The 13,293-nt window shown below is 37.3% G+C and overlaps 1 protein-coding gene across 3 annotated transcripts in view; it reads right to left on the bottom strand.

Annotated features, from left to right (window-relative positions):
• SYCP1 (synaptonemal complex protein 1) overlaps window positions 1-13,293 on the bottom strand; it is an 83,799-nt gene that overhangs the window by 8,071 nt on the left and 62,435 nt on the right. For 2 of the 3 annotated variants that reach the window (XM_040998534.1, XM_040998535.1), the window contains 3 exons: window positions 11,663-11,755; window positions 9,767-9,841; window positions 5,565-5,624 (listed from right to left, as the gene is read on the bottom strand). In XM_040998534.1, the coding sequence (XP_040854468.1) occupies window positions 5,565-5,624; window positions 9,767-9,841; window positions 11,663-11,755 (228 nt within the window). The remainder of the gene's footprint in view (window positions 1-5,564; window positions 5,625-9,766; window positions 9,842-11,662; window positions 11,756-13,293) is intronic. The other variant, XM_040998536.1, reaches the window with a different exon arrangement.

Below are 13,293 nucleotides of genomic sequence, written 5' to 3'. Positions count from 1 at the left end.
TTTGGTCTACTGGTCTACAGGCCACTTAGAGTACCTGCATCCCATATTAGGATGCTTGAGTTCAAGTTCTGTCTCTGCACTGATTCCAACTTCCTGCTAGTGCTTACCCTGAGGGGGCAGTTAGTTGGTGGCTCAAGTGGGGTTGGGTTCTGTCACTGATGTGAGACTCCTCCCAGGATTGAGTTTCTAGCTCCTAAGTTCAGCCTGGCCCAGCACTGGCTACTGAGGACATTTGGAGAATCTGTGGATGGGAGATGGATCAGTGTCTCTCTCATCACTTCTCTCCTCTTTCATCCAGGCATATATATATACATATATATATATGTATGACACCGCTTGAGGTGTCAGCATTTCATACGGGCACCAACTAGTATTCTTGCTGTCCCACTTCCAGTACAGCCCCCTACTTATGACCTGGGAAAGCAGAAGAGGATGGCTCAAGTCCCTAGGCTCCTGAACCCATATGGGAGGCCCCCAAAACACTTCTGGATTCTGGACTCAAACTGGCTCAACTCAAGCCACTGCAGCTATTTGGAAAGTGAACCAGTACATGAAACGCTCTTCTCTCTCTCTCTCCTTCTCTTGTTACCCTTTGTTTCAAATAATAAGAAAATAAATCTTAAAATAAATAGTTTTAAACCAAGGAATAGCTGTTTTTCAATCTTACACAACCCCAGGCTCATCACTTTCTATTTTACTACTTTGGTTACCATCAATGATCATCTCCATCAATATAATTATAGCAATCACTTACATGAAAGAACTCAGCATTTAAAAAGGGGGACTACAGGAGACAGCACTGCGGCATAACAAGAAAAGATGCCACCTGCAACATCAACATCCCATATGGGTGCCACTGAATGCGCTAACTGCTGCAGAAGGATTCAAGTGTTTGGCCTAGAGGGAGATCTGGATGAAACTCCTAGCTCCTGACTTCAACCTGATTCAGCCCTGGTCATTGAGGCCATTTGGGGCATGAACCAGCAAATGAAGTTCTTTCTCTCTCTGTTTTTCCCACTACTTCCTTTGTAACTCCAACCTTAAAATAAACAACTAAATCTTTAAAAACAAAAAATTTTAAAATCAGGAGGAGGTAGCTACCAGGACAATACTCCAAATGGTTCTTCAGAACTTTAGTAAGGTTTTCCAGGTCTTACTATAAAGTGTAGAAAACGCCTGTGACTGATGGCTGAACTTACTGTGAGTTTTTAAATTAGGCAAGCATACAGTGTCGGTTTAAGAGACAACTACATTGGGGCCAGCACCATGCACAACTAGATTAAGCTAGTTTTGCAGTGCTGGCATATCATGTTAGAATCCTGCCTTCTTAGCTTCTATTTCAAGAAAAAAGGAAAAATGGTAGATGGTGGTTCATGTACTTGACCCCTGCCACCCATGAGGAAGACCATGACTGAATTCCTGGCTCCTGGCTTCAGCCTGGTCCAACCTTGGTTGTCACAGGAATTTGAGAAGTTAACAAGCAAATGGAAGACCTTGGTATCAACCTCTTTACCCACCTTTTCTCTTTCTTTCTCTCCCTCCATTTCCTGCCACCTTCCTCCCTCTCTCTCTCTCAGTCATTCTGCCTTTCAACTAAGTAAGTCTTTTTTTAAAAAAAAAAAAAAAAAAGAATCAACTGCATTAACTATACTAAAAATAATGAGGTATGAGTCAAGTAATATCTTTTCTCTTGGGTCTTTTACTGTCTCACCAGGTGATGATGAATAAACATCCAAGTACTTCTACACTTAAAGTCTATCCATATGTAAAATCAAATAATTGAATCATATGGCTCATAATTTTCTTGCCCAGTTCCTAGTCACTTTAAAATCCTTTTGCCTTGGGCCCGGCGGTGTGGCCTAGCGGCTAAAGTCCTGGCCTCGAACACTCCGGGATCCCATATGGGATCGCCAGTTCTAATCCCAGCAGCTCCACTTCCCATCCAGCTCCCTGCTTGTGGCCTGGGAAAGTGGTCGAGGATGCCCCAAAGCCTTGGCACCCTGCACCCGTGTGGGATACCGGGAAGAAGTTCCTGGATCCTGGCTTCGGAATGGCATAGCATCAGCCGTTGCGCTCACTTGCGGAGTGAATCACCGGATGGAAGATCTTCCTCTCTATCTCTCCTCCTCTCTGTATATCTGACTTTCCAATAAATAAATAAATCTTAAAAAAAAAAAAATCCTTTTGCCAGGAACATTTTTTTTCATGGTAGCACTTCTAAACCTTCTTTCCTGCATGTTTCCACATCATTAAAATTATGATAAAAGCAGATTTTTCCCATCCTTTTGACACATTAGAGGACACCCTGAAACTCCACTGTGTAGTTGCTCATTTACAGATATTTTTCCCCACCAAAAATCATGAGAATGACAATTTGATGCAACTACACCACCTTGTGGCTATACCTGGGAATTGACATTTTCTTAGTAGTCTAAAAGTCTCCGCGCTGGAGAATATTGAACTACTCCTCTTTACAACACATAATGGGAATACATGTACTTCCTTACAAGCTATGCTTCAAGTTACATTTCCAGTAGTATATGTTATATATATGTACATATATATACACACACATTCAACATTTCTTCTATTTCCAAACACACACTTACAAGGTATTTAATATTTAAAATGTGCCAAAAACCACTTTAAACTACTCTTCAGAGCCACCTTAGGAGACAGGTACTGTTAATATCTCTTTATAGATGAGGAAACTGAGGTCTGAGCAAGTTAAATCGCTTGTCCAAACTCAGAAATATTTCAGAAACTTAATAATTATATATAAGGCCTACAATCTTTCAGTAGTATTAAAATACAGTACTGAAGAAAAAAAGCAGTTACAGTGCTTAATTCAGTTTATCATTTTGTCCACTTTTACAACATATATATCCACACTTCCCCAGACAAAATATACAACATTTACCAGTCTATTTAGTAAGAGACACAAAGGGCACATATTGTGAAATTAAACATGGATCAAAACAAAAATAAAGTTATATATATTTTCAAAATATGAACAAATTCTATATTTAGAAAAGAATATTGGTAGTTACCCAATTTGTTTATCTCTTCAGACACTTCCCTAAGACTATCTCTAATCCTGTTGGTTAATATTGCTACATTGGTTTTAATTTGAGAAGTAAAGTGACAGAGCTCCCATTCACTGGTTACTCCCCAAAAGCCTACAACAGCTAGGACTGGGCTGGGTCAAAGCCCAGGAGCCAGGAACTCAATTTTCTCCTGAGTAGCAGGCACCCAAGTACTTGAGCTATCAGCTATTAGCTTCTCAGGGTCTACACTGGTATGAAGATGGACTTGAGAAAGGAGCTGAGACTCTAACCCAGGCACACTGCTATGGGATATGAGCATTCCAAACAGCTGCTAGGTCAAATGTCCACCCCTATTATAATGATAATTTCTCCAAATATGTTTTCAAGTGTTTGGCATGGTATGTTAGACATATGAAGCATTACATGTGCACTCATGAATTCAATGAGTCTGCCCTTCTTTTCTGTAAATGCAAACATAATTAAACTGTAGCATTATCTATACGTAACTACTTAACTGTTCCCAGACTAATCTGAGTGTCATTTTCAGTATCACTATAATGATAGCAATCTCAGTGGAAATTCATGAGACTACATCCCTATATATAAAGAATATATTTATCATTTTAACCAAAAATTGGTTAAGTCGAGATTTTTCTACAATAACCCTACACATGGAATAGGTTAAAGGCTAAACAGTACTGTTCTTTCCTAGACTTAGTGCTTCCTTCTACTTGTAGGAAGGACCACAAAAACAATACTCCTAGCTCTTTCTGCATTTGTAACTTAGTATGATTGGTGAATTTAGGAGGAGAAATTGGGCACATACCAGTATACTACAGCCTCTTCCTTATCCCTTCCTCACCAGAAAACTACTCCCTTATACCCTAAATTTTATCAGAGAAGACTGTAAGGCAGGTTGGACTGATCTACTCAGGATCCATCTGTGACAGGGTAGGTAAATCTAATTTTGGATTACAAAACTAAGATATTCTCTCTTTCTCCTTCAAGTATAAGTTATCAATAATAAACACAGTATTTTGGCTCTCCTTTGTCTTTCTCAATTCAGAACGTAAGAAAATGTGGTATCATTTATTAGCTTCTTCAAAACTCAAAATTATATATATGCATGTATATATATGTATATATGTACACACACACAAATAGAATTTATATTTTAGAGACAAGCATTATCTCACAGTGGGTTAAACCACTATCTTCCATACTGACATCCCACATAGCACCATTTCATGTCCCTGCCTGCTCCACTTTTGACCCAGCTCCTTATTAACGACCTGAAAAAAACAGTCAAAACAGCAATGGCCCAAGTGCTTGTTCCCTGCAACCCACATAGGTGACCTGAAGAAAGCTCCTGGTTTCCGCCTTCGGCCGAGGCCAATCACAGTCATTATGGCCATGTGGGGAGTGACTAGCACATAGAAGATCTCTCTATCTCTCTTTGTTTCTGCAACTTTCTCAACTAAATAAAGCTTTTAAAAATTATTTTAATTATACATATTTATTAGATGAAATATTGTACTCAGGATGTAAAGAGAAAAGCAGATTTAGCATTTCATCTTAATAAAATCGTTTTATTAACGCTCAAGAAATTTTTTTTAATCTGAAAGGCAGTTTTACAAACAGAAAGAGAGAGAGAACTTGTGTCCACTGATTCACTCTCAAATGACTGCAACAGTCAAAGCTGAACTGATCTGAAACCAAGTGCCAGGAATTTCCTCTTAGTCTCCCACATAGGTACAGAGCCCCAAGGACTTGGGCCATCTCTGTTGATTTTCCAGTCCATAACCAGGGAGCTAGACTGGAAGCAGAGCAGCCAGGATACTAACTGGTGCCCATATGGAATGCTAGCACTGCAGGCATAGATGACTGGCATACCACACAACCATGCAGGCCACATACTTAAGAATTTTTAACCAAAATATTTTGCCTCTAGCATCATAAATTTTTCAAAAGAAAATACAGAAGTTCCTAATTTACTGATATAGTAAGAATTATGAAAGCTGAAATTTTTCAAGATGAATGAAAAATGCTTTCAAAATATTAGCTAATGCATTTGATTAATAAGTAGCCAGAAAATTAGAAATAAATTCTGTGGCATATTTCAAATGTTATTTTCCTACTCATGAACTAGTAGATTTCTAAATAAATTATTAGAAAATGGGAGCAGAAGTAATACACTAGATTAAGCTACCACTTGTAATGGGCATCCCACACTAGATACTAATTTGAATCCCAGATGCATCCCTTTCTAGGCAGTTCCTTGATAATGTACCCCAGAAGGCAGCAGAAGATGGCACAAATGCCCGGGCCCTTGCTACCCATTATAAAAGACGAGGATGGAGTTCAGATCAATCAGATACAGCTGCAGCTTTGGCAGCCACCAGAAAGTGAACCAGCAGATATTTCTCTCTGTCACATTTTTCAGTCGTTTTTTTTTTTAATTGTTAGAAAATGAGCTTGTTTTTAAAAAGAACAACAATAATTACATAAAACTCTTACCTTGTCTCGTTTTTCTTTGTAAATAACTTTATTTTCTTCTATTTCCCTTTTCAGTTTTTCCTGTTTTAAAAAAATCCAGAGCATAGAAAACCATCATTACAACTGTGCCCTTATCAAAATGTTTCTTGGTATTATCAGATTATTAACCTTTCAATACTATAAAGCAATAAAGAAAAATGTCAGCTCCCTCCCACAGATTTATGACTGGTTAAGTATCCTTTATTCAAAATGCTTGGAACCAGAGGTATTTCATATTTCAGTTGTGCTGGGGTTTGGGAATATCTGTATGCACATAATGAATTCTACTAAGAATGGGACACAAGTCCAAACACATAATTCACCTAAGTTTCATATATACCTTATACATACAGACCAGAGGTAATTCTATACAATATTTTAGTGCATCTGTGTTCTGACTATAATACATCATATTACACTAGTATTCAAAGTCTCAAATTTTGGAACATTTTGGATTTACAGGTCAGAGATCCTTAGTCTCTATTTTATTCTGATCTTTTATTTTCATTCTGATCTATTTGCACAGCTGTGATATTTTGAGTAAGTCTCTTAAAATTCTGTAAATCAACTTTTTATTCTTAGAACAAAATCAATAGATGACAGACTAAGGGATACACAAGTGACTAAAATGTAAAGAGTTGTAGAAATTTAACGTATTATGTGTCTTTAGAAGCAGAATTATCTTTTTCTCTCTGTGTTAAGTAAATATGCATTTTAGACAGATCCTGGGTAATATATAATTTCAACATGAGATGAATAGAACATAACATGAGAAAATGTTGAGAGGCAAATATAACTGCATGAATAAATAGAAAGTATTATAACACTTAGGAAATACATATATATAACTTCATCAATAAGGTATGTGTGTAGAAGCAGTCAAGATTAAAAAATAAAGTTGCTGTCAGAGTGAGAAGTATGACATACTAAGCTATAGAATTTACTTAGTAGCAAAAAAAATAGTTTAAATATGACCTTCAGAAGTGAATATGTAATGCACATATTCTTACAGAACTGAAAAGGTCCAAAAGGGAAAAAAAAATCTCCTACCAAGTAAGCAGAACTATCTATCTATCTATCTATCTATCTATCTATCTATCTATCTATCTATTTGAAACACAGCACCATCACTCAACAGTTAATAGTTAAATGCCTGCAATAGCCACAACTAGACCAAAGCTCAGCAACAGGCCAAAGCTAGATCTCCCACATGGATGGCAGAAATCTGAACAACCAACACTGCCACCCAGAGTACACATCAAAAGGAGGTTGAAGTCAGAATCCAGAGCTAGATGTTAAACCCAGATATTACAGGTATAGAATGGGCAGTCTAACCAGCATATTAGCCATTAGGTTATTTACCCATTCCCAGAACTTTAGATAGTCAAATATGCCTATCCATGATTGTTATGCCAAAATCTATTCTCACTAAATGCCTTGTTACACATGGTGTCTCCCACAGTACTGCTCCTAACTGCAAAAGACAGCTGGTATTAGAATATTTATTATTCCTGTTACGTATCCTGTCACGCACAAACAGTTGTTCTTCCACTATTGTGACCATTAAAGTCTACTCTAAGGGGCTGAGAAGCTGAAATCTTGAAAACACAAAAAAGCAAACATGTCACCTCTCCTTGAAATGGTCAATAGGCTTAATGTATTTCTTCTTATTGTTGTTGTTGTTGTTACAGATTTATTTATTTTAATTGGGAAGGCAGGTCAGATTTACAGAGAGAAGGAGAGACAGAAAGATCTTCCACCCGCTAGTTCACTTCCAAAGTGGCCTCAACAGATAGAACTGAGCTGATCCGAAGTCAGGAGCCAAAACTTCTGGTCTCCCACGTAGGTGCAGGATCCCAAGGCTTTGGACAATCCTCCACTGCTCTCCCAGGCCACAAGAGGAAATGGATGGAAAGTGGAGCAGCCTGGACAGGTACCAGGTACCTATATGGGATCTCAGCACTTGCAAGATAAAGATGTAGTCATTAAGCCATTAAGCCTTACTGTATTTCTTGTCAAAAAAATCCCTTAACAAGGGGAGTTGGTGCTGTGATACAGTAGACTAATCTTCCATGCTGCGGCATCAACATCCCATATGGATGCTGTTTCATATCCTGGCTACTCCACTTTCAAACCAGCTTTCTGCTTATGGCCGGGGAAAACAGTGATGGATGGTTCAAGTCCGTGGGTCCCTGCACCCACATGCGAAACCCAGAAGAGGCTCTTGGCTCCCTGCCATTGTGGCCGTTAGGAAAGTGAACCAGCAGATGAAGAGCTATCACTCCTCTCTACAAAATCTGCCTTTCAAATAAATGCCAAATACACAATCCACAAACTGCAAAGCTGAGAAATCTGACCAAAAATTAAAACTTTTGTTCTGCAGAAAATTTTTCAAATGATAAAAATAAAGAAGCAACAAATTGGGAGTACATATAGTGGCTGCCCCTTATGAAAAATACACTTCAAGATCCATGGCAAATGTCTGAAACAGTAAATAGTACCAAACTATGTATATACTATGTGCCTTTTCCTCCTTAAACTAAGCACTTATCATGCCATATGGCTGTAACTTCACAGTTGGAGGTGTGACTGTTAAACTAGCAAGAATCTTTCTCCTTCACAATTTCATGAGTTAGTCTTACTCTAAATCTTAAGAACCTACATCTCCATTTTTTCCTTCTTTACTAAAGTCAAAAATTTTATCTTTTCACTTAAACTCTGTAGTTTCTCTTGAGCATATCCAAATTGCCAGCACCACTACTCCAGCATGTTTTGGTCACTGTAACAAAATTAAGGATTATTTGAACACACGCACTGCTATATTGCAACATTCAATGCCATTAACAGAGATAGGTATTAAATGACTAACAAGTGGTTAGTATATGCAACATCTATACACCAAAGCGATGATTCAAACACTAGGTGAGATTGGGTGGAATGTTGTAAGATATTATCATGCTACTAAGAACAGAGTACAAATTAAAATTTGTGTAATAAAGGTCAATGTAATATATAAGGAGAAGAAAATAAGATGTATGAATATTAGAAAAAAATGGTAAAAGGTATCATTACCAGAAATCCCTAGAAAAATTCAAGTCCAACTTAAATGCACAAAGTTGACAAGCAAATGGAAAACCAGAAAACTCTTAAGAAATGGATCTTTAAGATATTCTTACCATTTAATACTTTCCTAGTATTATTTACAACATATAAATAAAATGTTTCAATAAAGTACATTTAAGTTTATTTACATAATATGATTCCATATCAATGAGCTTCAATTAAATTATGTTGTGATAACAAATAACTCCAGATATTAGAGTTTACAACAAAAGTTTATTTCACATTCACTCATCAGTAACATGCTGTTTTCTGTCATACTCTTTATCACTTTCAGGAATCCAGGCTGAAGAAACATATCAGTCTCAATACAAAAAAAAAAAAAAAAGACAGAGAGACTTGGAGGATCACATGGTAGCTCTTACAGTTTACTCTCAGAAGTACCACCTTTGCCTGGGTTCCACTGAGTTAAACAAATCATCTGGTCAAATCTGAAGTCAGGGAAGTGGAAATATACAACACTCCCTTTGGGAGGGAATCCCACAGGGAAAGGTAGCAAGTTTTTTAAATAATCTACCACAAATCCAAATTTATACATATGAACACACGAGGCATATTTGTGAGTTTGGGTGTGCATGTGTGTGCTCTCAAAGGCAAACAAATAGTAGTTAATGGGAACTGTGAACTTGAATAAATAACCTAGCCTATTTAAAAAGGAAGTTAACATATAGCATATGGTTTATAGCCCTGTGAAGTAAGGTAATTAGCACAATGCCTGATTCATGGGAAAAGTGGTCATTTTACAGAGTGAATCAATTCACTTTGCAAACTAAAAATCACACCCAAATAAGCATTTTAATAAGCATTCTAATACATAAGCATTTTAATATGAGACATTAATTTTCAAATAGTGTATCTGAAAGCATTCACATAAAAGTACATTTTTGTGTCCAGCTTTTCAATTTAAAAATATATATGTTAAATACTTCTGAATAGAACTTAACAAGGAAAAACCATATAGTCTAATCAGCAAAATTTACCAAATTTTTTCTAATATGATGTTGATAAAAACACAAAAATACAATTAATGACAATAATTTTATCTATAATGCTGCAAAACTTACTTTTTCTTCTCTTTCTAGTTCAACTTGTTTCTTCAAAGAGCAAAGTTCATTTTTGAGACTGGATAACTCATTCTCCTAAAGGAAAAAAAAACTAAGTTTAGGGCCCGGTGGCGTGGCTAGTGGCTAAGATCCTTGCCTTGAACGTGCCAGCATCCTATATGGGCACTGGTTCTAGTCCTGGCAGCTCCACTTCCCGTCCAGCTCCCTGCTTGTGGCCTGGGAATAGCAATCGAGGAGGCCCAATGCCTTGGGACCCTGTGCCCACGTGGGAGACCAGGAGGAGGTTCCTGGCTCCTGGTTCCCTCTTCTAATTTATTCCACCTTGCCCTTCCAATCTCAATCAGAGTTCCAAATTTATGTAAATGGAATTTTATAGCACATTACTTTTAAAAAGGTTTATTATGATATTTCAAAGAATAATTGGTGAGGCTAGTAATGAAGGACAGCAGGTAAAGCTTCTGCCCTCAATAAGGAATCCTGTATCAGAGCACCAGGTTAACCCCTGGCTGTTATGGTTCCAAACCAAGTCACTGCTAATGCACCTCAGAAGGCAGTAGAAAATGGCTGAGGTACCTGGACCTCTGTTACCCATGCAGGAGATCTGGATGGAGTTTCTGGCTCCTGCCTTTGGCCTGGGCCAGCACCAATGGCCTACCAGTAGATGATAGAACTTTTCTGTCTTTCCCTGTCAATCTTTCAAAAAAAAATCACATGAATCTTTTTTCAAAAATACAATAAAAACAAAATAAATTGGGAAGTGGGCATTTGACATTCAATTAAGACACTTCATAGGATCATCCCCACATCTCATAAGGAGCACCTGATTCAAGCATTGGCTACTTCAGTTCCAATCCAACTTCCTGTTCATGTGTACCCCAGTAGGCAGCAGAGGATGTAGACAATAAGACAGATATTTCAGTGTCAATGTAGAAGTCACAAGATGTGGTTCAGAACTTGTGTTTTTTTTTTCTCTTTTAACATATTGGTACCATGTCAACTAATTCCATAACATCATAAATTGTTAACTGATGTTATGTTGAAGCTTTTAATTGATCGGGATGATACTCTGCCGGCTCTACCTTCAGACCAGAGATGGTCTCCCCAAGAAATCATTGAACTTATCTGGACAATAAAATGCTGGACTTCATGCTTGGTAGATGCTTGCAATGAAAGAATCTCAACTGAATTTGAACTGTGGTAATGCAACAAGGTGGAAGAATCCACCATCGGGGGGCTTAAATCCCAGTGCCTATAAAACTGTGTCACATAATGCAATGTAATCAAAAAAAAAAAGAGAGAGAGAGAGAGAGAGATAGAGATTTTAAGTACATGTGATCCTGACACCCATGTAAGAAACACTGATTGAGTTCCAGGCTTCTGGCACCAGCCAACCCCAGCCCTGACTGGTAAAATCAGATGCGGGGATGAACCAACAGAAAGAAGATCCATCAGTCTCTCTCTACCCTTCAAACAAAATAAACTTGGAAAATCATTTAACTATAAAATTTTCTTCAGATTTAATACTTTCATTCTGCAGGTCAAAATTAGTTTTATTCTGTTAATCTTTGCATTTTAAAAGACTTACTCATTTTTATTTGAAAAGTTGACAGAGACAGAGGCATGTTTTCGTTTTACTGGCTGCAAAGGTCAAAGCTGGGAGAGAGGAGGTTCTTCCAGGTTCTCATGCAGATAGAAGGCCATCCTCCTCTGCTTTCCCAGACCATAAACAAGGAGTTGGATTGAAGTGCAATAGCCAGGACTCAAACTGGCAACCATATGGGATGTGGGCACTGCAGGTGAAGGACTAGCTTATATCACCCCACTGGCCCCTTACGTTATTCTTTATTATCAACCATACATTATGAAAATTGATTTTTATTTCATTCTGTATCTCACCAAAGATGCTTTCACTGATGACTGTTCTTGTTCTTTACTCTTGAAATGTCCGATTTCTGAGTCTCTTTCTTCAACCATCTTGTCATATTGGTGCTACATTAAATAAAAAAAAAACATTTTAAGTATATTAAAACTGAATAGATGACATTGCACTAAGATTGGCATGCAAAAATTTAATCTTTGCAGAAATTGTTTACAAATTTAATAATTAATCTTTGAGTATAATGTTTATTAGAACAATTTTTTAAAATGAAATAGGCAACAGTCTTGGAAATAACCTAAGAGCAAGAAATAGCTCTGTTTAATTGGAAACATATAAATTTTATCATTGAAAAAACACACTAGATAGAGTGGATGTTATGGTGTAAGTGCATTAAGCTGCTGCTTGTAGCATTGGCATCTTATATTGGAACACTGGTTCAACCCCTGGCTGCTCTGCTTTGGGCTCGGCTTCCCGCTAATATGCATGGGAAGGCAATGGAAATGTCTCAAGTTTCTAGGCTCCTGCAACCCATGTGGAAAAATCACATGAAGCTCTAGACTCCTGACTTTGGCCTAGATCCATCCTAGCCACTGCTGTTGTTTGAGAAGTAAACAAGGAGGTGTAAAACTTTTTTCTCTCTAACTCTCCCTCTCTTGGTTTCAAATACCTAAAGTAAACAAATACAAAAGTCTTTTTAAAGAAAACTAAGTGGCTAATTCCAAATATGTGATAGGAATTCAAGATTAGCTTTAATATTTTTGTCATGACAAAACAAAGTCTAACAAACTATTGAGGTCAAGGAAAAGAACTTGCCTGCCAGCTTGAAGAAGCTTTCCCTGACCAGAGTGGCACAATTTGAGTAACAGTAAGAATTAAAAACTGCACTGGATTAAAATATAACAAATATATTTAAATCTGTGAGTTAATAGTGTTATTATTTTTATTTGATAATAATGTAATGGTCCAGCAAAAATTTTTAAAAATGAAATATCCAACTCTTTAATCCAATGGGACTTACTTTTCCTAAGAGATGATTTACTCTAAAACAACAACAAAAAATATCTTACTTCTTTTATAAAAAATTGCTGCGGTTGGAGCTGCAAAGTATGCGGGCATCCCAGAAGCACACTGGTTCAGGTCCCAGCTGCTTTATTTCTGATCCTGCCTGCTAACTTGCCCAAAAAAAGCAGCAGATCATGACCCAAATACTCGGATCTCTTCACCAACTTAGGAGATCTGGAATCTGCTGCCAGTTCCTGACTTCAAACCAGCCTAGCTCTGGCCATTGTGACCATTTGGGGGATGAATCAGCAGATGGAAGAGGAAGAGCTCTTTCTCTATTTCCTCTCTATGTAAATTTGCCTTTCAAATGAAAATAAATAAATTTTAGGAATTGTTCAGGCTAGTATGTGTTAGACTCCTGTAGAAGATACAAATTAATGAGATACATAGCCTGGGTTCATATTTAAATAAATATAAGGTGGAAGTGCTATGAAAGACTACTAAAACAATTCAGAAAGGATTACTTCCAGCCATCAAAGATGATTTTATAAATTTCCTCAAAGATGCTTCATCCAAGCTCAGCTTTATACAGTTAAAATCTGAAGGCAAGAAAAATGGGGGATTAAAGGTATCCTAAACTATAGTT

Source organism: Ochotona curzoniae, unplaced genomic scaffold, assembly GCF_017591425.1.
Source record: "Ochotona curzoniae isolate NIBS_2020 unplaced genomic scaffold, NIBS_Ocur_1.0 scaffold_1037, whole genome shotgun sequence".
NCBI lineage: Eukaryota > Metazoa > Chordata > Mammalia > Lagomorpha > Ochotonidae > Ochotona > Ochotona curzoniae.
Note: the sequence above shows the minus strand (reverse complement) of the source record. Positions and strands in the feature narration are given on the sequence as shown.